General features: G+C 36.5%; 1 protein-coding gene across 9 annotated transcripts in view; it reads right to left on the bottom strand.

Annotated features, from left to right (window-relative positions):
• myo16 (myosin XVI) overlaps nucleotides 1-26223 on the bottom strand; it is a 351216-nt gene that overhangs the window by 41089 nt on the left and 283904 nt on the right. For all 9 annotated transcript variants that reach the window (XM_061879193.1, XM_061879191.1, XM_061879188.1 and 6 more), the window contains 4 exons: nucleotides 20263-20365; nucleotides 10366-10462; nucleotides 3174-3459; nucleotides 31-365 (listed from right to left, as the gene is read on the bottom strand). In XM_061879193.1, coding sequence (XP_061735177.1) covers nucleotides 31-365; nucleotides 3174-3459; nucleotides 10366-10462; nucleotides 20263-20365 — 821 coding nt within the window. The remainder of the gene's footprint in view (nucleotides 1-30; nucleotides 366-3173; nucleotides 3460-10365; nucleotides 10463-20262; nucleotides 20366-26223) is intronic.

The following is a 26223-nucleotide window of genomic DNA, read 5'->3' as shown; positions in this document are numbered from 1 at the left end:
GTTCTGTCTTCCAAAAGCAAGCGGACGTACCTGCAGGGTCTGTAGGGGACAGCTGGCACTTAGGGGGGCTCCCAGCTGGTGAGGCGTACCCTTCTGGAGTGGGGCTCTCTTTGGCCGCCATCACCAGCCCCGCGCTGACCGCCTCATACGACGCACTCAAGCGGGTGTTGGGGTCCCTCTTTGGTTTCGGGGGAGGTTGCTTCCGAGGAGAGGAAACAGCGCCTCCAGTGGGGCTGTCCACTACTTGCTGCAGTGCCGGTCTGATGCCGGGACTGCTGCTGTCCACGGCGAGGGGGACGGGTACCGAGCTCGATCGAAAGTGGCGGATGACCCGGCTTCCCCCACTGATAGCTTTTTCCACACTCCTACAAGAGATCAAATATGTTTGTAGACCACCAAAATGCATCCCTGAATTGTTGATCATAGATTAAGTACATATTATAAATATATCATATCATAAATGAACATACAATAAATGCTATATTGATTTAATTATACGCAATTAAAGACCAGCATCATTCATAGCCTGGGTAGATTTTGTTAATAGAGGATATATTTAAGTTGAAAAAATGTTAAAAGGCTTCGATTGCTACATATCCTTCTAATTGCCGGCTCCTGCAATGTTTTTAAATTACTGATAAGTATAGATATTACCAGAAGTTACCAAAATTATTGCGATAATTGCATACTTTTTTTTAAATAAAGCACAATTAAAAAGGGTAGATATTTTTTTATGTTATCTTAGATTACTTTTTGATTGTATTAAATCTAGCTAAAATATAATAATTTCACAAACATAAAACCTTTTAACTACAGTTATTGATAAATATTTTGCATTTGGTAAAATATTATTGTCATCAGATATGGCACAAAAAATAGCATATATTTTTGCAAATACAGATTCACACAGCAATATGTTTTTATTTTCATTACTTTATATTTAATTAAGTTATTATTTTAATACAAAATATATATAACGTCATTAAGATTTTTGCATTATTAATTTGAAAAACCTCTGCTTGCTGTACAAAAAAAAACAAAGACACATACATTTTCTTTAACTCTTAATTTGACTGTTCATTTCTTATTACTCCATGTAAAACAACGTATAGTTTGGTGGCAATTCCGATCTTCATAGCATTTCTTTCATGTTTTTATTATTTTGTATGTATTTTCAAACATTTTTACGATATAAAAAAAAGTGGATACACATATGTATATATCCATCCATTTCCTACCGCTTGTCCCTTACACACACACTCACATATACATACACGTGTGTGTGTGTACATATATACACACATATATATATATATATATATATATATATATATATATATATATATATATATATATATATATATATATATATATACATATATATACAGTGGGGCAAGAAAGTATTTAGTCAGGCACCGATTGTGCAAGTTTTCCCACTTAAAAGGATGACAGAGGTCTGTAATTTTCATCATAGGTACACTTCAACTGTGAGAGACAGAATGTGAAAAAAAAATCCAGGAATTCAAAATGTAGGAATTTTAAAGAATTTATTTGTAAATTATGGTGGAAATTAGTATTTGGTCAACCATTCAAAGTTCTCACTAATGGAAGGAGGTTTTGGCTCAAAATCTCACGATACATGGCCCCATTCATTCTTTCCTTAACACGGATCAATCGTCCTGTCCCCTTAGCAGAAAAACAGCTCCAAAGCATGATGTTTCCACCCCCATGCTTCACAGTAGGTGTGGTGTTCTTGGGATGCAACTCAGTATTCTTCCTCCAAACAGGACGAGTTGAGTTTATACCAAAACGTTCTATTTTGGTTTCATCTGACCACATGACATTCTCCCAATCCTCTGCTGTATCATCCATGTATCCATTTTGGTATAAACTCAACTTGTCGTGTTTGGAGGAAGAAGAATACTGAGTTGCATCCCAAGAACACCACACCTACTGTGAAGCATGGGGGTGGAAACATCATGCTTTGGGGCTGTTTTTCTGCTAAGGGGACAGGACGATTGATCCGTGTTAAGGAAATAATGAATGGGGCCATGTATCGTGACATTTTGAGCCAAAACCTCCTTCCATCAGTTAGAGCTTTGATAGTTGACCATATACTTATTTTCCACCATAATTTACAAATAAATTCTTTAAAATTCCTCCAAAGTGAATTCCTGGATTTTTTTTTCACATTCTGTCTCTCACAGTTGAAGTGTACCTATGATGAAAATTACAGACCTCTGTCATCATTTTAAGTGGGACAACTTGCACAACCGGGGGCTGACAAAATAATTTTTTGCCCCATTGTATATATATATATATATATATATATATATATATATATATATATATATATATATATATATATACAGACACATACATACAGTACATACATATATATATTTTTCTGTTTGTTTGTTTTTCTTTTAAATAATAATAAATAGTTTTGTTTTGTTTTAAACGTATTGAAAGTATTTTTTTTATAAATATAAACAAGTGACAGTATTCTGCCCAGCTTGTCTTCTGCACATTCGGAAGTTTGTTATTTAATATTAGAAATGCAACATTTTAAATATACCAACATTAATGGTACATTTGTTATGTCTTAAGTGCACAACATTCCACCATATTCCAAATCATAAGACATCACTGTGATGCAGTATAAACCTCCCAAAATGAAAATAATGTAACAATATTTGACAAATTTACCTGCAATTTCTATCATGTGTGCAGCATTACAGTCACACATCAACCGTCAAGCCGCAAATACGAGCTAAGGAGGCCAATTGAAGGATAAAGACCAACGTGATTACGCTTTCCAGGCTAATCTCCCTGCAGTAATTTGATCATATCCAGTTTGATATTTCCTACGCTAATCTCAGTCAGCCATCTGTCGTTTCTATGAATGCGGGCAGGGGGCGGGGGTGCTAGTGGGAGTGGGTGTGTCCGGTGGGTAGTCGATCTGTTTAAGTGATGACGGAAGGAATTTTAATGGTAAGAAACTGGGTTGATTTGCCCTGCTCTATCAATACAAGGATTGTTATGAATGTGTGAATGTGTCTCCTGCCTCGGCAGCAGTTGTCACATGTTGTTAAAAGAGGTCAGTCGGACGTTGCACAACAGTGACATGGCATCCAAGTACCACATCATTATTGCACAATTTGTAAGAATACCTTTTAACAGGTTGGTCCTCCTCCCTGCCCACCGGGTCGGGCCTCTCTCCAAGCGGCGGGCTGCTGCCGAGGGAGGTGCGGTGTGGGCCGCTGTTGCCGTGGCAACGCAGGCGGTCGCTCTCCCGCGCGATGTCGGCTGCGTTCTGGATGACCAGGCGGTCGTAGGTGCGCAGGCCCATGTCCTCCGCCCCCTGCAGGAATCGCTGAAGGCCGCACTCGCCGTCTTTCCGCCGCGACGTCGAGAGCCGGCGACGCACGCGCTGCCTCGCCAGCCAGCCACGCACCACTAGGCAGAAGAACAACGGACTACATTTGACCAATCAATGAATCAATCCATCCATTTTCTACCTCTTGTCCCTTTTGGTATCGCAGGGGGTGCTGGAGCCTATCTCAGAATGCGGGGTACACCCTGGACAAGTCGCCACCTCATCGCAGGGCCAACACAGATAGACAGACAACATTCACACTCACATTCACACACTAGGGCCAATTTAGTGTTGCCAATCAACCTATCCCAGCTGCTAGACTTTTGACAAGAACAAGAAAGTTTGATCATATTACGCCTATACTGGCTCGCCTGCACTGGCTTCCTGTGCACTTAGGATTTGACTTAAAGGTTTTACTACTTACAAATAAAATACTACATGGTCTAGTTCCAGCCTATCTTGCCGATTGTATTGTACCATATGTCCCGGCAAGAAATCTGCGTTCAAAGAACTCCGGCTTATTAGTGAGTCCTAAAGCCCCAAAAAAGTCTGCGGGCTATACAACGTTTTCCGTTCGGGCTCCAGTACTCTGGAATGCCCTCCCGGTAACAGTTCGAGATGCCGCCTCAGTAGAAGCATTTAAGTCCATCCATCCATCCATTTTCTACCGCTTATTTCCTTTTGGGGTCGCGGGGGGCGCTGGCGCCTATCTCAGCTACAATCGGGCGGAAGGCGGGGTACACCCTGGACAAGTCGCCACCTCATCGCAGGGCCAACACAGATAGACAGACAACATTCACACTGACATTCACACACTAGGGCCAATTTTAGTGTTGCCAATCAACCTATCCCCAGGTGCATGTCTTTGGAAGTGGGAGGAAGCCGGAGTACCCGGAGGGAACCCACGCATTCACGGGGAGAACATGCAAACTCCACACAGAAAGATCCCGAGCCTGGATTTGAACCCAGGACTGCAGGACCTTCGTATTGTGAGGCAGACGCACTAACCCCTCTGCCACTGTGAAGCCCCAAGCATTTAAGTCTCACTTTAAAACTCATTTGTATACTCTAGCCTTTAAATACACCCCCTTTTTAGACCAGTTGATCTGCCGTTTCTTTTGTTTTTCTCCTCTGTCCCACTCTCCCTTGCGGAGGGGGTCCGGTCCGATGGCCATGGATGAATTACTGGCTGTCCACAGTCGGGACCCAGGATGGACAGCTCGCCTGTGTATCAGCTGAGGACATCTCTGCGCTGCTGATCCGCCTCCGCTTGGAATGGTTTCCCGTTGGCTCCACTGTGGACGGGACTCTCACGGCTGTGTTGGATCCACTATGGATTGAACTTTCACTGTATCATGTTAGACCCTCTCGACATCCATTGCTTTTGGTCCCCTGGAGTGGGGGGGGTTGCCCACATCTGCGGTCCTCTCCAAGGTTTCTCATAGTCATCATTGTCACCGACGTCCCACTGGGTGTGAGTATTCCTTGCCTTTATGTGGGCCCAACCGAGGATGTCGTAGTGGTTTGTGTTGTGGTTTGTGCAGCCCTTTGAGACACTAGTGATTTAGGGCTATATAAATAATCATTGATTGATTGATTGATTGATTGATTGATCCCCAGGTGCATGTCTTTGGAGGTGGGAGGAAGCCGGAGTAACCAGAGGGAACCCACGCAGTCACGGGGAGAACATGCAAACTCCACACAGAAAGATCCTGAGCCCGGGATTGAACACAGGACTACTCAGGACCTTCATATTGTGAGGCACATGCACTAACCCCTGTTACACCGTGCTGCCCCTGATGAATTCCGTGTTCTGGATTCCTGTTTCCATGCTAGTAAAGCATTGACCATAGGGATGTTTTGAACAGGGATTTATGCTTTCAGTGTATTCATTGCGAGTGCTATAAACTAGCTGAACCACTCAGTAGAAGCATTTAAGTCCCATCTTAAAACTCATTTGTATACTCTAGCCTTTAAATAGACCGCCCTCTTAGACCAGTTGATCTGCCATTCTTCTCTGCTCTGCCCCCCTCTCCTGCATAGAGTGGTCATTAGGTGACCACAGATGAAGCGCTAGCTGTTCAAAGTTGGGACCCGGGGTGGACCACTCATCTGTGCATCAGTTGGGGACGTCAAGATGATCCCCTTCTGGCCCCACTATGGACTGGACTCTCACACTATTAACTTGATCCACTCGACGTCCATTGCACCGGTCGCCCAGGGGGGTCCCCACATCTGCAGTCCCCTCCAAGGTTTCTCATTGCATCCCATTGGGTTGAGTTTTTTCTTGCCCTGGTGTGGGATCTGAGCCGAGGATGTCGCTGGGGCTTGTGCAGCCCTTTGAGACACTTGTGATTTAGGGCTATATAAATAAACTTTGACTGATTGATTGATACTTCCTTCTTCTCTTTTTTTACATATTGTTGGACGCAATAACTAAACAAAATCAAAAACTACCTCTATATATACTCATTTAAATCCTTTGGGTTTTGCCCTTAAACTAAGTCCGTGTACAGGGAATTATTCTCTGATTTTGTAAACATTAACAAAAACAAAATAATTTGGGTAAAATAAAGATCTCGATTTGATGACTCTAGTATCGATCATATACTGATACTCCCCTTGATGGCGACACCACCAATCCGATCCACCTGTTACGTATCATGTACATTCTGTGACAACGCTGACACACCAATAGTTATTTTTATTTTCTCTCTTACTCTTATTAATCTTCTTGTTGATTTCTTGTTAACATACACTTACTTTCTGCTGCGATGTGGTCCTACTTTTTGAACTTTACCACGCACTTATTTATTTTGTTGTTTTGAGGTAGCTCAGCGGTTACCTTAGCTATTGGCATGCCTGCTCCTGCTGGATCTCAAGGTGTAACAAGTTTAGTTTCGTCCTAATATAATTTTTCCGGACTTTAAACCGCTACTTTTTACCCCACACTTTAAACCCTGCACTTTATACAAAGGTGCAGCTAATATATGGATTTTTATTTTCTAACTGCTTTCGGCTAACTAATAATGGAAAGGATTCAGCAGAAAAAAATCAAAAAATGTACTAAAATGATCCACTTTAAAAATGTGTTCAAACTCAACATGTTAAGTACAAGGAAGAAAAATCCTGATAAACATCTTGAACCTTTTAATACGGACCCTAAAGGAGACACCTTCAATGGTTTAAGAGCACAGGGGGAAGATGAATAAAGACATTAATTACATTTCTGTTTTGTTTGATCAGCCATTTTACTGCCATGTTATAGGCACCTTTTTAAAACAATAAATCAACATTTACAAAATATTTTGTATTGGTATATATCTGCGGCTTATAGTGTGGTCCGGCTGATATCTGGAAACATTTTTTTTTCCTAAAATATGGTGGGTGCGGCTTATATATTTTCCAGCTTATAGTCTGGAAAATACGATACTTGACAATGACACTTAAAGGAGACATGTAAGAATTTCATGTCAAGTCATCAATAAAATGGCCCTGATATGTCAAAAGGCATTAATAAATCATGTTATTTTTGAATATTTCTATAACTGATAACAGTAGTTCAACCGGGATATGCTCATTTCAAAATTAGATTTAGAACCCACAAATCTTGTTGTTTTCATTTAAATGTTCCGCTCTCCACCGTTTTAACCAACTAAAAAGTCTGCAAGTGTGTCACATCCAGGTTGCCATTTACGCACCACCATCTTCGTCCAGCTACTGCCACTGGTAAAGTTACTAAACATGTCAGTCCTTAGTAAATCTAAAAGGCCTCGTTACGATTCTCAACTTGTTCATGACGAAGCCAAGAACAAAACAAGGATTTGTATCGGGGATGCCTTTGAAAGATGGAGACGAGTGATGGCAGGGAAGATTTTTTCATCTGACAAAAACTTGCTAATTTCATCCTTGATAGGCAAGTCAGGCATTTACGTTTTCTTATTACCGGGTACTTGTAATAAATGGAAATAAACATTTCGTATGTAAACCATATTGTTCAATGTGGTCTATGATCTTGTCTAACAAAGCTAGTATGTTCATGCAACGAATGCTTAGCATGCTAGCTTGGTCAATGGGAGCATACTGTACGCATAGCCCAGTTCATAACACATCGACTTATAGGCTAACGGGTGAAAATATATGAACGTAAGCCTGGATGTCGATCTGTCATCCAACTGACAGGGCAAAATATCTTTTCGACAAATAAAACGTATGTCGGTAGTGTCAGTGCCTATTACATTCTCAATATGCTGATACGCTGAGGAAATAGGTTCCAACATTAGCACGGCTGTCATGGCAATGTGAAACGTCTGGAGACAGCCAAATCACATGATAAAATATTTACTCATTCGTGTTTGCATATTGTGGATTACATCTACCAAGTTATATGGCAATCTGATGTTATGATCCGCTGCTCGGATCATTCCACATTCGTGTTTTGTTCCATTTTTGTATTAGAGTCTGCCAATGTTTGCCAGAGTTCCTTGTTTAGTCTGTTACCATGGTTGCTCATTAGTTTTCGACGCACACCTGTTCCTCGGTTCCTAATTTGCTCTCACGCAACAAGTGACGACCGCTTTCCATGCTCTACTCGCTAGCTTTTGCGCTACATTTTATTTTATTCTTAGTTCTCATGCTAGTTGTTTTGTTTTCCCTTTTTGTGCCTTTGTGCCAAGTGTTAGTGTATCTGTTAGTTTCCCTATCTTCCATGCTAGCGCCTTCTGTTTGCCTTTTCTGCTTAGCACCAGTATTTTTGTTCTCAGCTTTTTATTAGAGAAATAAATTCTTTGTTGCTGACCTTACGCTGTTTTCTTGCCCGACGCATCCTTGGAAGAACAAATCCGGCATCGCTATGCCCACCAAGCGTCACATCTGAAACGTCTTTGTTTTCTAATAGTACTGACAATAACCATATGATTGCCATTTTTTGTGATATTGTACGTAAAAAAACAAGAGAAAGCTAAAGCGTAGGACTCGTCGCTTGCCGTTTGAAGTTCCTTGGAGTAGCCCTGTTGAGCGAGCTGCTTTTAGCTGTGTATCTCAGTCAGAGAAAGGGGAGGGGACTACAGAATTTTGACTGTGATTGCAGTACCATTTCTGGCCAGATTTGTACATACGGCTCCTTTAAGATACTAAGAAATGCATTTTACTCAACGTTTGAAACATTAGCCTATAAGCATACCTTGGTAAAATGTCTCCTCTTTAGTTTTGGTCGTACATTAAGCTGCTAAGCATGCTCTACTTATTTTCACCTGTACAACCATTGCTAGTGTTGGTTGTAGTCCGTTTTAGTCTTTGTTTTCTAATAGTACTGACAATAACCATATGATTGCCATTTGTTGTGATATTGTAGGCAAAAACAAGAGAAAGCTACAGCGTAGGACTCGTCGCTTGCCGTTTGAAGTTCCTTGGAGTAGCCCAGTTGATCGAGCTGGTTTCAGCTGTGTATCTCAGTCAGGGACAGGGGTAGGGGACTACAGAAATTTGACCGTGATTGCAGTATAATTTCTGGCCAAATTCTTACATGTGGCTCCTTTAAGATACTAAGAAATGCATTTTACTCAACGTTTGAAACAGTAGCCTATAAGCATACCTTGGTAAAATGTCTCCTCTTTAGTTTTGGTCGTACATTAAGCTGCTAAGCATGCTCTACTTATTTTCACTTGTACAACCATTGCTAGTGTTGGTTGTAGTCCGTTTTAGTCTTTGTTTTCTAACAGTACTGACATTAACCATATGATTGCCATTTGTTGTGATATTGTAGGCAAAAACAAGAGAAAGCTACAGCGTAGGACTCGTCGCTTGCCGTTTGAAGTTCCTTGGAGTAGCCCAGTTGATCGAGCTGGTTTCAGCTGTGTATCTCAGTCAGGGACAGGGGTAGGGGACTACAGAAATTTGACCGTGATTGCAGTATAATTTTTGGCCAAATTCTTACATGTGGCTCCTTTAAGATACTAGGAAATACATTTTACACTATTTACCATAATGAAGGTGATTATTATTAGTACCGTATTTTTCGGACTATAAGTTGCAGTTTTTTCATAGTTTGGCCGGGGGTGCGACTTATACTCAGGAGAGACTTATGTGTGAAATTATTAACACATTACCGTAAAATATCAAATAATATTATTTAGCTCATTCACGTAAGAGACTAGACGTATAAGATTTCATGGGATTTTTCGATTAGGAGTGACAGATTGTTTGGTAAACATATAGCATGTTCTATATGTTATAGTTATTTGAATGACTCTTACCATAATATGTTACGTTAACATACCAGGCACCTTCTCAGTTGGTTATTTATGTGTCATATAACGTACACTTATTCAGCCTGTTGTTCACTATTCTTTTATTTATTTTAAATTGCCTTTTAAATGTCTATTCTTGGTGTTGGGTTTTATCAAATAAATTCCCCCCAAAAATGCGACTTATACTCCTGTGCGACTTTTTTATGTTTTTTTCCTTCTTTATTATGCATTTACGGCAGGTGCGACTTATACTCCGAAAAATACTGTAACTTTGTGGAGCCTCTCCGTACAATTAGCTGCTAGCTTGTCAGCCAGGGGGACTATACATAAATAAATGTGACTGAAAAGCACTTTTCAGCAATGACAATCGTGTAACTTCTCAAGAAAATTGTCCAATGCTGATCAGTCCACACTTGATCGGCACATCACTAATCTAATTTTGATTCTAGCATCAAAGCTAGATTTTGGCCCTTGTTTTGACCTCGTTTTTAAATATTGCTATTTTTTCTCGTAGTGAGTTCATGGAAATAAATGCACTGAAGTCCTGGGCATATTAAAATAAACACACATATTAAAACCTGTTTGTGTTTCGAATACATTTTAAGCGCTGGCCTGGCATGCGTACCGCAGGTCCATGAAAACACAGATGATTTTGGACTTGTATAAAATAAGAAATGCTTGTTTTTACTACTGAAGCAAGCACACCATGAGACACACACAAATTGTTTCCTGCATTACCTTTCTGGCAGGTGATGATCTTTTTATGTAGCTGGTAGCAGCGGTCGTTGAGCTGGTCTGCCTGCCAGTATCTGAGAAACACTTTGCTGCTGCCCACCTATGTAGAAACACAAACGACGTAAAGAACGTACAAGTTGCACGGCAAAGCCTGACAACCTCTGAGGATGACGGGAGTGCAATGACAGATGTGTGCGTGTGTGTGTGTGCATGTGTGTGTGTAGCATTCAACGTGTGCATAGTGGGTGAGTGACATCCTTCGATTTTTTGCAACACTTGCAGGAGCCACTTTTTAAATAAGACAGCTGTTGTGGAGATTTGTGTGTGGGTGTGTGTGCGCGTGTATGCTTGTATTTTTTACCCTTCTTGAGACATCAACAAGGAAAAGTACCGTCCATATGAGGACTGGTGAACAAGTTAAGACCGAAATCATGGTCCCAATACGGAAAACCATTGCATCTAATAAAGAATGTCTCATTTGCACCCCTGGTGGTGAAATCAATCAAAATCACGGTGGTATCAAAAAAGGAAGGATTTTGTCAAATTGACCGAGTGTCGTGACCCCAAAAGGGACAAGGATGGACGGTTTTAAAAATGCTCCGCCTCTGGTCAACGTATAAAATAACATCCATCCATCCATCCATTTTCTACCGCTTATTCCCTTTCGGGGTCGCGGGGGGCGCTGGCGCCTATCTCAGCTACAATCGGGCGGAAGGCAGGGTAAACCCTGGACAAGTCGCCACCTCATCGCAGGGCCAACACAGATAGACAGACAACATTCACACTCACATTCATACAGTGTGTGTAAAAATTTGAAGTGCTCCCCCTCTGGTCAACAAATGAAATAACAAGTGTGTGCAAGAAATTGAAATGCGCGCCCTTTGGCCAAAATTTATTTAAAAAAATAAATAAATATGTATGTAGAGATATACTGTAATAACTTGAAGTAAATATAGAAGATGAAAAACCAATTACAAACAAAAAATAAAATAATTAAAAGCAGTCTTTTTCTCAGGATGTGTCGACTTTTATCTTATAAAATTGGGAACAATTTCTTGTATTCTTTCTGTTTCTGTAAAATTGCAATATTTTATCCGAAAATGATTACTTTTTTATGTAAAATTATTACTTTTTATTGCAAAATGGTGGCATTTGTTATATAAAATTCTGACTTTCATTGCAAAAGTTGTTTTTTGGGAAAACAGTGACATTTTTGGAGTAAAATGAGGACTTTTGTCATAATTTTGCCAAGTAAAATTCAGATTATTATTATTATAATATTGAGTTTGAGTTTATTTCGAACATGCATGCATACAACATGATAGATAGATGGATGGCACTTTATTGATTCCTTCAGGGGAGTTCCCTCAGGAAAATCAAAATGCATCAGAATTTCCAGTTTCTCTATTCAACATGTTCGAAAAGGAGTAGGAAGAAGCAGAACTTATTTAATCCTACCTCTCTCCTTTACATAGCAGTTGCTAACACTTTTTTTCCACTTCCTGTTCTCAATTTATTCACAATGTACACCATAAGTAATAGCAATACAAATAAATAATAATTATTGAAGTGAGTTATATTTCATATGGTGAGATGAGTAAGATTATCTAGAAAATTAATGGATGGATGAAAATAATTCTGAATGTTTATCATGGTTCTTCTTCTTTGTACATTGTAAACACTTTAAGTTTGAAGAGTTTCTTAAAGTGGATCATATTGGGGATTTGTTTGATTTCTTTGCTTAATCCATTCCATAATGGATTAAGCAGATATAGTGAAGGTTTTAAGTTTCGTACATGCATACACATGTTTTAAATTACATTTTTCTCTAAGATTATGTTTCTCCTCTTTTGTTAAGAAGAATTGTTGTACATTCTTGGGTAATAGATTATAGTTTGTTTTGTGTATAATTTTAGCTGTTTGCAAATTCACTATGTGTAATATTGCCAACATTTTCAAGTTTTCTTAAAAAATTGTGACTTTTGTCGAGTAAAATTACGACTCTTTTTATAGAATTGCCAACATTTTAAGCTTTTCTTGTACAATTGCGACTGTTATTGAGTAACATTCCAACTTTTATCATAATATTGCACAAATGTTCAGTTTTTGTTGAAAAATTTTGACTTGCGTTGAGTTAAATGACGACTTTTATTATGATACTGACAAAATTATAAGTTTTTCTTGTGAAATTGTGACATTTTTCTTGTGAAATTCCAACTCATTTTTCACAATAAGCTATTTTATATTGGCATAGTGTGTATATATTATTAATGTTGTAAATACAAATCTGTATGTATCTAGAAAGGGTGGTCCTAAAAAGGTGAGCCTTTTTTGATGGCCAAAAATTAATAGAAAATAAATAAATACATATGTATATAGAGAAATACTGCAATAACTTGAAGTAAATAATGAAGATTTAAAAAAAATTACAAACAAATAAAAAATAAAATAACTAAAAGCAGTCTTTTTCTCAAGGGCGGCATAGCTCGGTTGGTAGAGTGGGCGTGCCAGCAACTTGAGGGTTGCAGGTTCGATTCCTGCTTCCGCCATCCTAGTCACTGCCGTTGTGTCCTTGGGCAAGACACTTTACCCACCTGCTCCCAGTGCCACCCACACTGGTTTAAATGTAACTTAGATATTGGGTTTCACTATGTAAAGCGCTTTTAGTCACTTGAGAAAAGCGCTATATAAATATAATTCACTTCACTTCACTTCACTGTAATATAGGAATATTTTCTCGTAAAATTGTTACTTTCTTTATGTAAAATTATTATTTCTTATTGCAAAATGGTGACATTTGTCATACATTTCTGACTTATCGCAATATTGCCAATATTTAGGTTGTTCTTGTGAAACAGTGACATTTTTTGAGTAAAATGATGACTTTGCCAAGTAAAATTGTGATTATTATTATAATATTGTCGTAATTTAAAAGTTTTCTTCTAAAACTGTGATTTTTGTCGAGTAAAATTAAGACTCTTTTCATAAAATTGCCAAAATGTTAAGCTTTTCTTGTAAAATTGTGACTGTTATTGAGCAAAATTCCAACTTTAATCATAATATTGCACAAATGTTCAGTTTTGAAAATACTGACACAATTATAAGTTTTTCTTGTGAAATTGTGACATTTTGTCTTGTGAAATTCCAACTCCTTTTTCACAACAAGCTCTTTTATATTGGCATAGAGTGTAGATATTATTAATATATATATTATTAAATAAAAATCTTTATGTATCTAGAAAGGGTGGTCCTAAAGAGGAAGTCGTTTTTCGGTGGCCATAAATCAATAGAAAATAAATAAATACATATGTATATAGAGAAATACTGCAATAACTTGAAGTAAATAATGAAGATTAAAAAACAATTACTACCAAAAATAAAATAAAAAATAAAATAACTAAACGCAGTCTTTTTCTCACAATATGTTGACTTTTTTCTAATGAAATTGGGAACAATTTCTCCTATTCTTTCCGTTTCTGTAATATGGCAATATTTTCTTGCAAAATTATTACTTTCTTTATGTAAAATTATTACTTCTTATTGCAAAATGGTGACATTTGTCAAACATTTCTGACTTTTATCGCAATATTGCCAATTTTTGGGTTGTTCTTGTAAAACGGTGAAATTATTTTAGTAAAATGATGACTATTGCCAAGTAAAATTCAGATTATTATTATAATATTGCCATAATTTTAAAGTTTTCTCCTAAAACTGTGACTTTTTTCGAGTAAAATTACGACTCTTTTCATAAAATTGCCAAAATTTTAAGCTTTTCTTGTAAAATTGCGACTGTTATTGAGCAAAATTCCAACTTTCATCATAATATTGCAATTATAATGCTGACAAAATTATAAGTTCTCTTGTAAAAAATTGTGACCTTCTTCTTGTGGAATTCCAACTAATTTTTCACAACAAGCTCTTTTATATTGGCATAGTATGTAGATATTATTAATGTTGTAAATACAAATCTTTATGTATCTAGAAAGGGTGGTTCTAAAGAGGTAAGGATTTTTTAGTGGACACAATTAATAGAAAATAAATAAATACATATGTATATAGAGAAATATTGCAATAATTTGAAGTAAATAATGAATATTAAAAACCAATTACAAACAAAAATAAAACAACTAAAAGCAGTGTTTTTCTCACAATGTGTCAACTTTTTTCTTGCTAAAATTGGGGAGAAATGTCTCATATTCTTTCTTTATCTGTAATTTTGCAATATTTTCTCAAAAAAAATATTCTTTTTTTATGTAAAATTATTACTTTTTATAGCAAATGGTGACATTTGTCATATACATTTGTGACTTTTATCGCAATATACCCAAATTTTGGGTTGTTTTTGTAAAACAGTGACATTTTTTTAGTAAAATGATGACTTTTGCTGAGTAAAATTCAGATTATTATTATAATATTGCCATAATTTTAAAGTTTTTTCCTAAAACTGTGACTTTTGTTGAGTAAAATTACGACTCTTCATAAAATTGCCAAAATTTTAAGCTTTTCTTGTAAAATTGCAACTGTTATTGAGCAAAATTCCAACTTTTATTATAATATTGCACAAATGTTCAGTATTTCTTGTAAAATTTTGACTTGCGTTAAGTTAAATGACGACTTTTATTATAATACTGACAAAATTATACGTTTTTCTTTTGAAATTGTGACCTTCTTGTGGAATTCCAACTCATTTTTCACAACGAGCTCTTTTATATTGGCATAGTGTGTATATATTATTAATGTTGTAAATACAAATCTTTATGTATCTAGAAAGGGTGGTTCTAAAGAGGTCAGCCTTTTTCGGTGGCCAAAAATGTATAGAAAATAAATAAATACATATTTATATAGAGAAATACTGCAATAACTTGAAGTAAATAATGAAGATTAAAAAACAATTACAAACAAAAATAAAATAAAAAATAAAATAACTAAAAGCAGTCTTTTTCTCACAATATGTTGACTTTTTTCTTATGAAATTGGAAACAATTTCTCCTATTCTTTCTGTTTCTGTAATATGGCAATATTTTCTTGCAAAATTATTACTTTCTTTATGTAAAATTATTACTTCTTATTGCAGAATGGTGACATTTGTCACACATTTCTGACTTTTATCGCAATATTGCCCATTTTTGGGTTGTTCCTGTGAAACAGTGACATTTTTTGAGTAAAATAATGACTTTTGCCAAGTAAAATTGTGATTATTATTATAACATGCGATGAGTGTGCGACTTGTCCAGGGTGTACTCCGCCTTCCGCCCGATTGTAGCTGAGATAGGCGCCAGCGCCCCCCGCGACCCCAGAAGGGAATAAGCGGTAGAAAATGGATGGATGGATGAATAATAATATTGCCGTAATTTTAAAGTTTTCTCCTAAAACTGTGACTTTTGTCGAGTAAAATTACGACTGTTTTGATTAAATTGCGACTGTTATTCGGCCAAATTCCAATTTTTATCATAATATTGCACAAATGTTCAGTTTTTCTTGTAAAATCATGACGTGCGTTGATTTAAATGACGACTTTTATGAAAACACTGACAAAATTACAAGTTTTTCTTGTGAAATTGTGACATTTTTCTTGTGAAATTCCAACTCATTTTTCACAATAAGCTATTTATATTGGCATAGTGTGTATATATATTATTAATGTTGTAAATACAAATCTTTATGTATCTAGAAAGGGTGGTCCTAAAGAGCTAAGCCTTTTTCGGTGGCCAAAAATCAATAGAAAATAAATAAATACATATGTATATAGAGAAATATTGCAATAACTTGAAGTAAATAATGAAGATTAAAAATCAATTACAAACAAAAATAACATAAAAAATAAAATAACTAAAAGCAGTGTTTTTCTCACAATGTGTCAAGGTTTTTCTTGCTTAAATTGGGGAAAAAAATTCTCATATTCTTTCATTATCTGTAATTTTGCAATATTTTCTCAAAAAATTTTTCTTTTTTTATGTAAAATTATTACTTTTTATTGCAAATTGTGACATTTGTCGTATACATTTCTGACTTTTATCGCAATGTTGCCAATTTTTGGGTTGTTCTTGTAAAATGATGACTTTTGCCGAGTAAAATTCAGATTATTATTATAATATTGCCAAAATTTTAAGCTTTTCTTGTAAGACTGCGACTGTTATTGAGCAAAATTCCAACTTCTAGCATAACATTGCACAAATGTTCAGTTTTTCTTGTAAAATTTTGACTTGCGTTGAGTTAAATGATGACTTTTATGAAAATACTGACAAAATTACAAGTTTTTCTTTTGAAATTGTGACCTTCTTCTTGTGGAATTCCAACTCATTTTTCACAACAAGCTCTTTTATATTGGCATAGTGTGTATATATTATTAATGTTGTAAATACAAATCTTTATGTATCTAGAAAGGGTGGTCCTAAAGAGGTAAGCCTTTTTCGGTGGCCCAAAATTTATAGAAAATAAATAAATACATATTTATATAGAGAAATACTGCAATAACTTGAAGTAAATAATGAAGATTAAAAAACAATTACAAACAAAAATAAAATAAAAAATAAAATAACCAAATAACCACAATATGTTGATTTTTTTCTTATGAGATTGGGAACAATTTCTCCTATTCTTTCCGTTTCTGTAATATGGCAATATTTTCTTGCAAAATTATTACTTTCTTTATGTAAAATTATTACTTCTTATTGCAGAATGGTGATATTTGTCATACATTTCGGACTTTTATCGCAATATTGCCCATTTTTGGGTTGTTCTTGTGAAACGGTGACCTTTTTTGAGTAAAATGATGACTTTTGCCAAGTACAATTGTGATTATTATTATAACATGCGATGAGGGGGCGACTTGTCCAGGGTGTACTCCGCCTTCCGCCCGATTGTAGCTGAGATAGGCGGCAGCGCCCCCCGCGATCCCAGAAGGGAATAAGTGGTAGAAAATGGATGGATGGATGGATTATAATATTGCCGTAATTTTAAAGTTTTCTCCTAAAACTGTGACTTTTGTCGAGTAAAATTACGACTGTTTTCATTAAATTGCGACTATTATTCGGCAAAATTCCAATTTATATCATAATATTGCACAAATATTCAGTTTTTCTTGTAAAATCATGACGTGCGTTGAGTTAAATGACGACTTTTATGAAAACACTGACAAAATTGCAAGTTTTTCTTGTGAAATTGTGACATTTTTCTTGTGAAATTCCAACTCATTTTTCACAATAAGCTATTTATATTGGCATAGTGTGTATATATATTATTAATGTTGTAAATACAAATCTTTATGTATCTAGAAAGGGTGGTCCTCAAGAGCTAAGCCTTTTTCGGTGGCCAAAAATTAATAGAAAATAAATAAATCCATATGTATATAGAGAAATATTGCAATAACTTGAATTAAATAATGAAGATTAAAAACCAATTACAAACAAAAATAACATAAAAAATAAAATAACTAAAAGCAGTGTTTTTCTCACAATGTGTCAACGTTTTTCTTGCTAAAATTGGGAAAAAATTTCTCATATTCTTTCTTTATCAGTAATTTTGCAATATTTTCTCAAAAAATTATTCTTTTTTTATGTAAAATTATTACTTTTTATTGCAAATGGTGACATTTGTCATATACATTTCTGACTTTTATCGCAATGTTGCCAATTTTTGGGTTGTTCTTGTAAAATGATGACTTTTGCCGAGTATAATTCAGATTATTATTATATTGCCAAAATTTTAAGCTTTTCTTGTAAGACTGCGACTGTTATTGAGCAAAATTCCAACTTCTAGCATAATATTACACAAATGTTCAGTTTTTCTTGTAAAATTTTGACTTGCGTTGAGTTAAATGATGACTTTTATGAAAATACTGACAAAGTTATAAGTTTTTCTTGTGAAATTGTGACATTTTTCTTGTGAAATTCCAACTCCTTTTTCACAACAAGCTCTTTTATATTGGCATAGTGTGTATAAATTATTAATGTTGTAAATACAAATCTTTATCTAGAAAGGGTGGTCCTAAAGAGGTAAGCCTTTTTCGGTGGCCATAAATCAATAGAAAATAAATAAATACATATGTATATAGAGAAATACTGCAATAACTTGAAGTAAATAATGAAGATTTAAAAACAATTACTAACAAAAATAAAATAAATAAATAAAATAACTAAACGCAGTCTTTTTCTCACAATATGTTGACTTTTTCTTATGAAATTGGGAACAATTTCTCCTATTCTTTCCGTTTCTGTAATATGGCAATATTTTCTTGCAAAATTATTACTTTCTTTATGAAAAATTATTACTTCTTATTGCAAAATGGTGACATTTGTCAAACATTTCTGACTTTTATCGCAATATTGCCAATTTTTGGGTTGTTCTTGTAAAACGGTGAAATTTTTTTAGTAAAATGATGACTTTTGCTGAGTAAAATTCTGATTATTATTATGCCATAATTTTAAAGTTTTCTCCTAAAACTGTGACTTTTGTCGAGTAAAATTACGACTCTTTTCATAAAATTGCCAAAATTTTAAGCTTTTCTTGTAAGATTGCGACTGTTATTGAGCAAAATTCCAACTTCTAGCATAATATTGCACAAATGTTCAGTTTTTCTTGTAAAATTTTGACTTGCGTTGAGTTAAATGATGACTTTTATGAAAATACTGACAAAATTATACGTTTTTCTTGTGAAATTGTGACATTTTTCTTGTGAAATTCCAACTCCTTTTTCACAACAAGCTCTTTTATATTGGCATAGTGTGTATAAATCATTAATGTTGTAAATACAAATCTTTATCTAGAAAGGGTGGTCCTAAAGAGGTAAGCCTTTTTCGGTGGCCATAAATCAATAGAAAATAAATAAATACATATGTATATAGAGAAATACTGCAATAACTTGAAGTAAATAATGAAGATTTAAAAACAATTACTAACAAAAATAAAATAAAAAAATAAAATAACTAAACGCAGTCTTTTTCTCACAATATGTTGACTTTTTCTTATGAAATTGGGAACAATTTCTCCTATTCTTTCCGTTTCTGTAATATGGCAATATTTTCTTGCAAAATTATTGCTTTCTTTATGTAAAATTATTACTTCTTATTGCAAAATGGTGACATTTGTCAAACATTTCTGACTTTTATCGCAATATTGCCAATTTTTGGGTTGTTCTTGTAAAACGGTGAAATTTTTATAGTAAAATGATGACTTTTGCCGAGTAAAATTCTGATTATTATAATATTGCCATAATTTTAAAGTTTTCTCCTAAAACTGTGACTTTTGTCGAGTAAAATTACGACTCTTTTCATAAAATTGCCAAAATTTTAAGCTTTTCTTGTAAGATTGCGACTGTTATTGAGCAAAATTCCAACTTTTAGCATAATATTGCACAAATGTTCAGTTTTTCTTGTAAAATTTTGACTTGCGTTGAGTTAAATGATGACTTTTATGAAAATACTGACAAAATTATAAGTTTTTCTTTTGAAATTGTGACATTTTTCTTGTGAAATTCCAACTCCTTTTTCACAACAAGCTCTTTTATATTGGCATAGTGTGTATAAATTATTAATGTTGTAAATACAAATCTTTATCTAGAAAGGGTGGTCCTAAAGAGGTAGGTGTTTTTTGGTGAAGATAACAAATACAAGAGTGTGTGTGTTTGTGTGTGTGAGTATGTGCGCGGCTGCAGCTGATGTGACCCCAAAAGGTCACAGGCTCAGACACAACAGCAGTCTGGCAGACAGGAGGAGGAGGAGGATGAAGGGGGTGGGATCCGTAGTCATGTGTGTGAGATGAATGATGATGATGCAGGACAGCTGGAACGTGCTGTCAAAGATTCCGAGGAATCCTCCACAAACAAGGCCGAGGGGGCGTGGGCGGGGTTTTAGGGGGATTAAGTTATTTAGTCTTTTGTTATAGACGGAAAAAGACGCACACCTGCCATCCCTGGAGTTTGCTCTGCTGCAGCACGGCGCGACACGTCTCCTCCGCCGACAGCTTCTTCCTGTCCGCCAGCGTTGGGACGACTAGATCTTTGTATCTGAAAAGACACGTCAGATGTGAAAAGAACTCGAAGAGTTTTTATTTTTTTAGAGAAACAATAGGGTTAAAGGTCAGGAGGGGTGAAAGAGCAGAAGAAACAGCATCTGTTCCTGCTGGAGGGACAAGGATGGATATACGGAAGTGTTTGTGTGTCTGCGCCGAGAGTGTGTGTTTGTGTACAACGTGTCATGGTTGTGTTGCCACCGTGACGGACCAACGTTAGAGGGGGAACATACTTTCTAGAGCAGGGGTGTCAAACTCATTTTAGATGGGGGGCCACCACATGGAGAACAATCTACTCCCAAGCGGGCCTCGCTGGTAAAATCACGGCACGATAACTTAAAAATAAAGAAAACTTCAGATTTTTTTTTGTTTAAAATAGAACAAGCACATTCTGAAAATGTACAAACCATAATGTCAATGTTTTTTTTTTTTGTTTTACAGTTAAATGTCGCGGTTTATTTTTCCTTTTCTGAATAAATTAAGTGATAATGTTCACCATCGGTGTTCATTTTCAATATATCAAAACAAAAAAATATAAAAATCAAGTTACAGTATGCTATTTATGTAGTTTGCTAATTTTCCTCGACTGGTGCACTAACACGGGGGTATGTGTACCCCTGGGGGTACTTGAAGGTATGCCAAGGGGTACGTGAGATTTTTGGAAAATATTCTAAAAATAGCAACAATTCAAAAGTCCTTTAGAAATATTTCTATTGAATAATACTCCAACAAAATATGAATGTAAGTTCATAATCTGATAAAAGAAATGCAACAATGCAATATTCAGTGTTGACAGCTAGATTTTTTGTGGACAATTTTCATACTTATTGATGTTAAAGATTTCTTTTTTTGTGAAGAAATGTTTAGAATTAAGTTGATGAATCCAGATGGATCTCTATTACAATCCCCAAAGAGGGCACTTTAAGTTGATGATTACTTCTATGTGTAGAAATCTTTATTTATAATTGAATCACTTGTTTAATTTTCAACAGGTTTTTAGTTATTTTCATATCTTTTTTTCCATACAGTTCAAGAAAGACCACTACAAATGAGCAATATTTTGCACTATTATACAATTTAATAAATCAGAAACTGATGACATAGTGCTGTATTTTACTTCTTTATCTCTTTTTTTCAACTAAAAATTATTTGCTCTGATTAGGGGGTACTTGAATTAAAAAAATGTTCACAGAGGGTACATCACTGAAAAAAGGTTGAGAACCACTGCACTTACATCACGTTTTTTTTTTTTTTTTTTTTTACATATGTAGCATCATCTACAAAGATACAAAGAATTGCTATTGCAACATCTAGTGGACGCATTTTGAACTGTTCCACTCAAGATTGATTACAAAGTCTCAATACTAACTCACTAGTGCCTCCATGGAAATGCAACCCCTCTACCTCAAAGAACTGCTCACCCCCAAATCCTACGCTCCGGACAGGCTAGCCTCCTCCAACCTCCGAGAACAAAGCTCTGAACTATGACTCCGCCGCTCCGAGTCTGGGGAACGCTCTCCCTGACCACCTGAGGGCACCACAGACTGTGGATGCTTTTAAAAAAAGGCTTAAAACTTTTTTTTTTTTTTTTTTACAAAAAAAGCATTTTGTCAGATATATGTGTGCTAGTTTGAGCTATTAGTCTGTTTCAGTTTTTATTTTATTTTACTTTTTATTTTACTCGTTGGGGGCAGCTATTTGTGGTTCTAGCGTTGTTGTTTTTAAAAGCAGAGTAGCACTTTGAGATGGTTTGTTCAATGTAAAGTGCTTTTACAAATAAAATATATTATTACTATCATTATTATTACAACAGCAGTTTTTTTCATTCCAAAATTTCGGCTCATTTTTATACTTGGCAAACTCATCCCGTGGGCCGGATAAAACCTGTTCGCTGGCCTGTTCCGGCCCACGTGCCGTACGTTTGAAAATTCCTGTTCTGAATGCTGGCAAATATCTCAGCAGCATTTCTAAAAAGCCGACATTACGAGTCCTTCCACTCGGCCTCAAGAAGAAAGACCTGCTGGATGCTGATCTTGTCACCTTTGACCTTTGGACAGACTCTCTACATTCAGCAAGAACCAGAATGACCCTTTGAGGCTACAATGCAATCTGTTCCTTGACAAAGTTCACTTCTTTTATTTTGGATCTGAAATCCATTTTCTCAGACACAGGATTTTGAAAAAAATCGATTGTAGGGTCAAACTGTCAAACTAGAATAGAATAGAACAGAATAGAATAGAATGGACTTTATTGTCATTATATTTGCATATAACGAGATTAAAGACTCCAACTTAAGGTGCGGTAGTGGGAACAAATATGGAGTGAAATAAATAAAAGAAAAAAACTAACAATTGAAATAAACAGACTATTATCCAATAAAATAATAAGCAATCCTGTACAATATACAAAACACTATAGAAATACAAAATACTATACAATATACAGAACAAGACAAGAGTACCGAAGTAATAAGTAACAATCAGTGTCGGAAGTCTCTACAGGCAAGTTTACACATTCTCAACATCATACGAATGTAAACATACACAAAAGTGAGTAAACTCCTCAAATTTAATGACAACATATTTCCTCAATAAACCGTACTCAAGCAACTTGGATATACTTCAGAGTAGTCAGTGTACAGCTTGTATAGCAGCATGGATTTCCTATTCAGTGAAAATGACAAAAACACGATCGTTGTCGTCTAAACACCTGGCAACACAAGTGACTAGCAAGATAATTCCGCATGCTGGTGGTAGCGGTGTTGGCATGGGCTGCAAAAGTGCTGTCAGCACTGAGGAGCTGCGGTTAAAGGAGAAGTAATGTGAATTCCAACATGTTTTCAAGCATGGCACGCTTCGGCTGCACAAACACGTCCTCGACATTTTTGTTTTATGTAGAGCTTCAGTCGTTCAACAGTCCGGGGTATCTGTTGTTGTATTTTACGCTTCATAATGTGCCACACATTTTCGATGGGAGATAGGTCTGGACTGCAGGCGGGCCAGGAATGTACCCACACTCTTTTTTTTACGAAGCCACGCTGTTGTAACATGTGCTGAATGTGGCTTGGCATTGTCTTGCTAAAAATAAGCAGGGGCGTCCATGAAAAATACGGCCCTTAGATGGCAGCATATGTTGTTCCAAAACCTGTATGCACCTTTCAGAATTAATGGTGCCTTCACAGATGTGTAAGTTACCCATGCCTTGGGCACTAATGCACCCCCATACCATCATAGATGCTGGCTTTTGAACTTTGCGTCAATAACAGTCTAGATGATTCGCTTCCTCTTATGTCCGGATGACACGATGTCGAATATTTCCCCCAAAAATTTTGAAATGTGGACTCCTCAGACCGCAGAACACGTTTCCACTTTGCATCAGTCCATCTTAGATGATCTCGGGCCCAGAGAAGCCGGCGGCGTTTCTGGATGTTGTTGATGAATTGCTTTCGCTTTGCATAGTAGAGCTTTAACTTGCACTTACAGATGTAGCGACGAACTGTATCTAGTGACAGTGGTTTTCTGCGGTTCATTAAGGGGGAACATGTACTTCAACATGTCTACAGTCAAGCATAGCGGTAGTAACATCATGGTATGGGCTAGCACGAGTGCTGCTGGCACTAGAGAATTGAAATTCATTGAGTAGAAATGTAAAGTCCGACATTTCTTCATTCAAGCATAGTGGTGGTAGCGTCATGGTCTGGAGATGCATGACTGCTGCTGACACTGGAAAGCTGCGGTTCATTAAGGGGGAAACGTATAATGCAACATGTCTTAAGTCAAGCATAGCGGTAGTAGCGTCATGGTCTGATGCTGCACGAGTGCTGCAGGTATTAGGGAGTCGCGGTTCATTGAGGAGACATGTCAAGTCAAACATGTTTTTCAAGCATGAGGGTAGTAGCGTCATAGTCTAGAGATGCATGAGTACTACCAGCAGTAGGGAGATAATTTAAGTGTGAAAGTGAATTCCAACATGTCTTCATTCAAGCATGGTGGTGGTAGCGTCATGGTCTGGAGATGCATGACTGCTGCTGACACTGGAGAGCTGCGGTTCATTAAGGGGGAAACGTGTAATGCAACATGTCTTAAGTCGAGCATAGCGGTAGTAGCGTCATGGTCTGATGCTGCACGAGTGCTGGAGGCCTTAGGGAGCTGCGGTTCATTGAGGAGACATGTCAATTCAAACATGTTTTCAAGATTAAGTGTAAAAGTGAATTCCAACATGTTGGTGGTGGTAGCGTCATGGTCTGGAGATGCATGACTGCTGCTGACACGGGAGAGCTGCGGTTCATCAAGGGGAAACATACAGTATACTTCAACATGTCTACAGTCCAGCGCAGTGGTAGTAACATCATGGCGCGGGGCAGCATGAGTTCTCCTGGCACTAGGGAGTTGCGGTTCATTAAAGGGAAACGTGAATTGCAACATGCACATTCTGTCTGAAGGACAGGCTGGCAGTTTTCTGACATAAGGGAAAAAAATTATTCGCTGAGGAAGCTGAGGGGACATCTCCAAACGACCCCAATTACTGCAGCTTGACTGTTCTATGGTTGCCATCATTACTTTCCCCCCCAGAGCCTTTTTGGCATTACTACAACAACAACAAAACAAAGAGAAAAAAATATACAAGAAAAAGCAATCCTGACTGAAACTTGCAGAGGTGGAGCTTGACGGTGATTTGCATTTTTATGACGGAAGGCGTATTTTCCAATATTGTTACATTTTGACTTTTTGAATATCTGTAAGTATTTTGGTTTCTGCTGGAAAGGAATCACCACTTGAGTCATTAACTATAATGTTGGGAGGGGGGGTTCTTCCAAGTGGGCACCATTTTAAAAGCCTCATTGCAAAAAAAATAAAAAATCCCGCTTCTGACGCCAAAGTAGAAGTTTCATTTAAACTACTGAAAAGTACTTTGTGGATTACTGCAGTGGTCCGCAACCACCGGTCCGGGGAGCGGTACCGGTCCGTGATGCATTTGCTACCAAGTTGCACAGAAACATTAATTAATTTATAAACCAACACATGTTCTCCAATTTAACTTTCGCCTGTCAAACTAAACACACCAATAAGCTTGTTTATAGATGTATATTATTACTTCTTATCGTACATTAATGAACATATACAATTTTAATGTGCCAGGTTGTAGCCAAAAGCTAAATTTCATCCGCAGGGTCATTGTATATAGAAGTTCTTAACCAGTTTGACCTCAGGACCTACACTACAGAGGGACCCGGGCCCCACTCCAATATTAACACTGAATTAGTAATCTTACTCTTGAGTTTTATCATCCATCCATCCATTTTCTACCGCTTATTCCCTTTCGGGGTTGCGGGGGGCGCTGGCGCCTATCTCAGCTACAATCGGGCGGAAGGCAGGGTACACCCTGGACAAGTCGCCACCTCATCGCAGGACCTGAGTTTTATCATATTAAATAAAATAAAATATCTGACCTACTTACAGTTCCCTACCTTGTAAAATTATATAAAAATCATGTGTTAATCACAAAGATTAAATTATTAATTTAACAAATAAACCCTAGGCTTGGGTCAGGTTGCTTATACGAAAAAAAAAAGTAGAATATACACTATGTTCTGCTATAATAAATAAACTATATTAATAATAAATATGTTTTTTAACTAAACTGTCAATACAAATAAAGTGCAAATACAAATATCACTTTAGTCATAATTTTTGCGCTTAATAAATGTCTCAATGAATTTCGCTCTGGTTGTTGTATATTGTCATTACTGCCACAAGTGGTAGAAACATGTATTACTACTAAGTACAGCTGTGGCCTATGCGGACCACGGCTGAAAAAACACATGTATTAGATTCTAGGGGACGCTTGTGGCCC

The sequence above is a fragment of the Nerophis ophidion genome, linkage group LG19, assembly GCF_033978795.1.
Source record: "Nerophis ophidion isolate RoL-2023_Sa linkage group LG19, RoL_Noph_v1.0, whole genome shotgun sequence".
Taxonomy (NCBI): Eukaryota; Metazoa; Chordata; class Actinopteri; order Syngnathiformes; family Syngnathidae; genus Nerophis; species Nerophis ophidion.
This window is presented reverse-complemented; position numbering and strand designations above follow the sequence as displayed.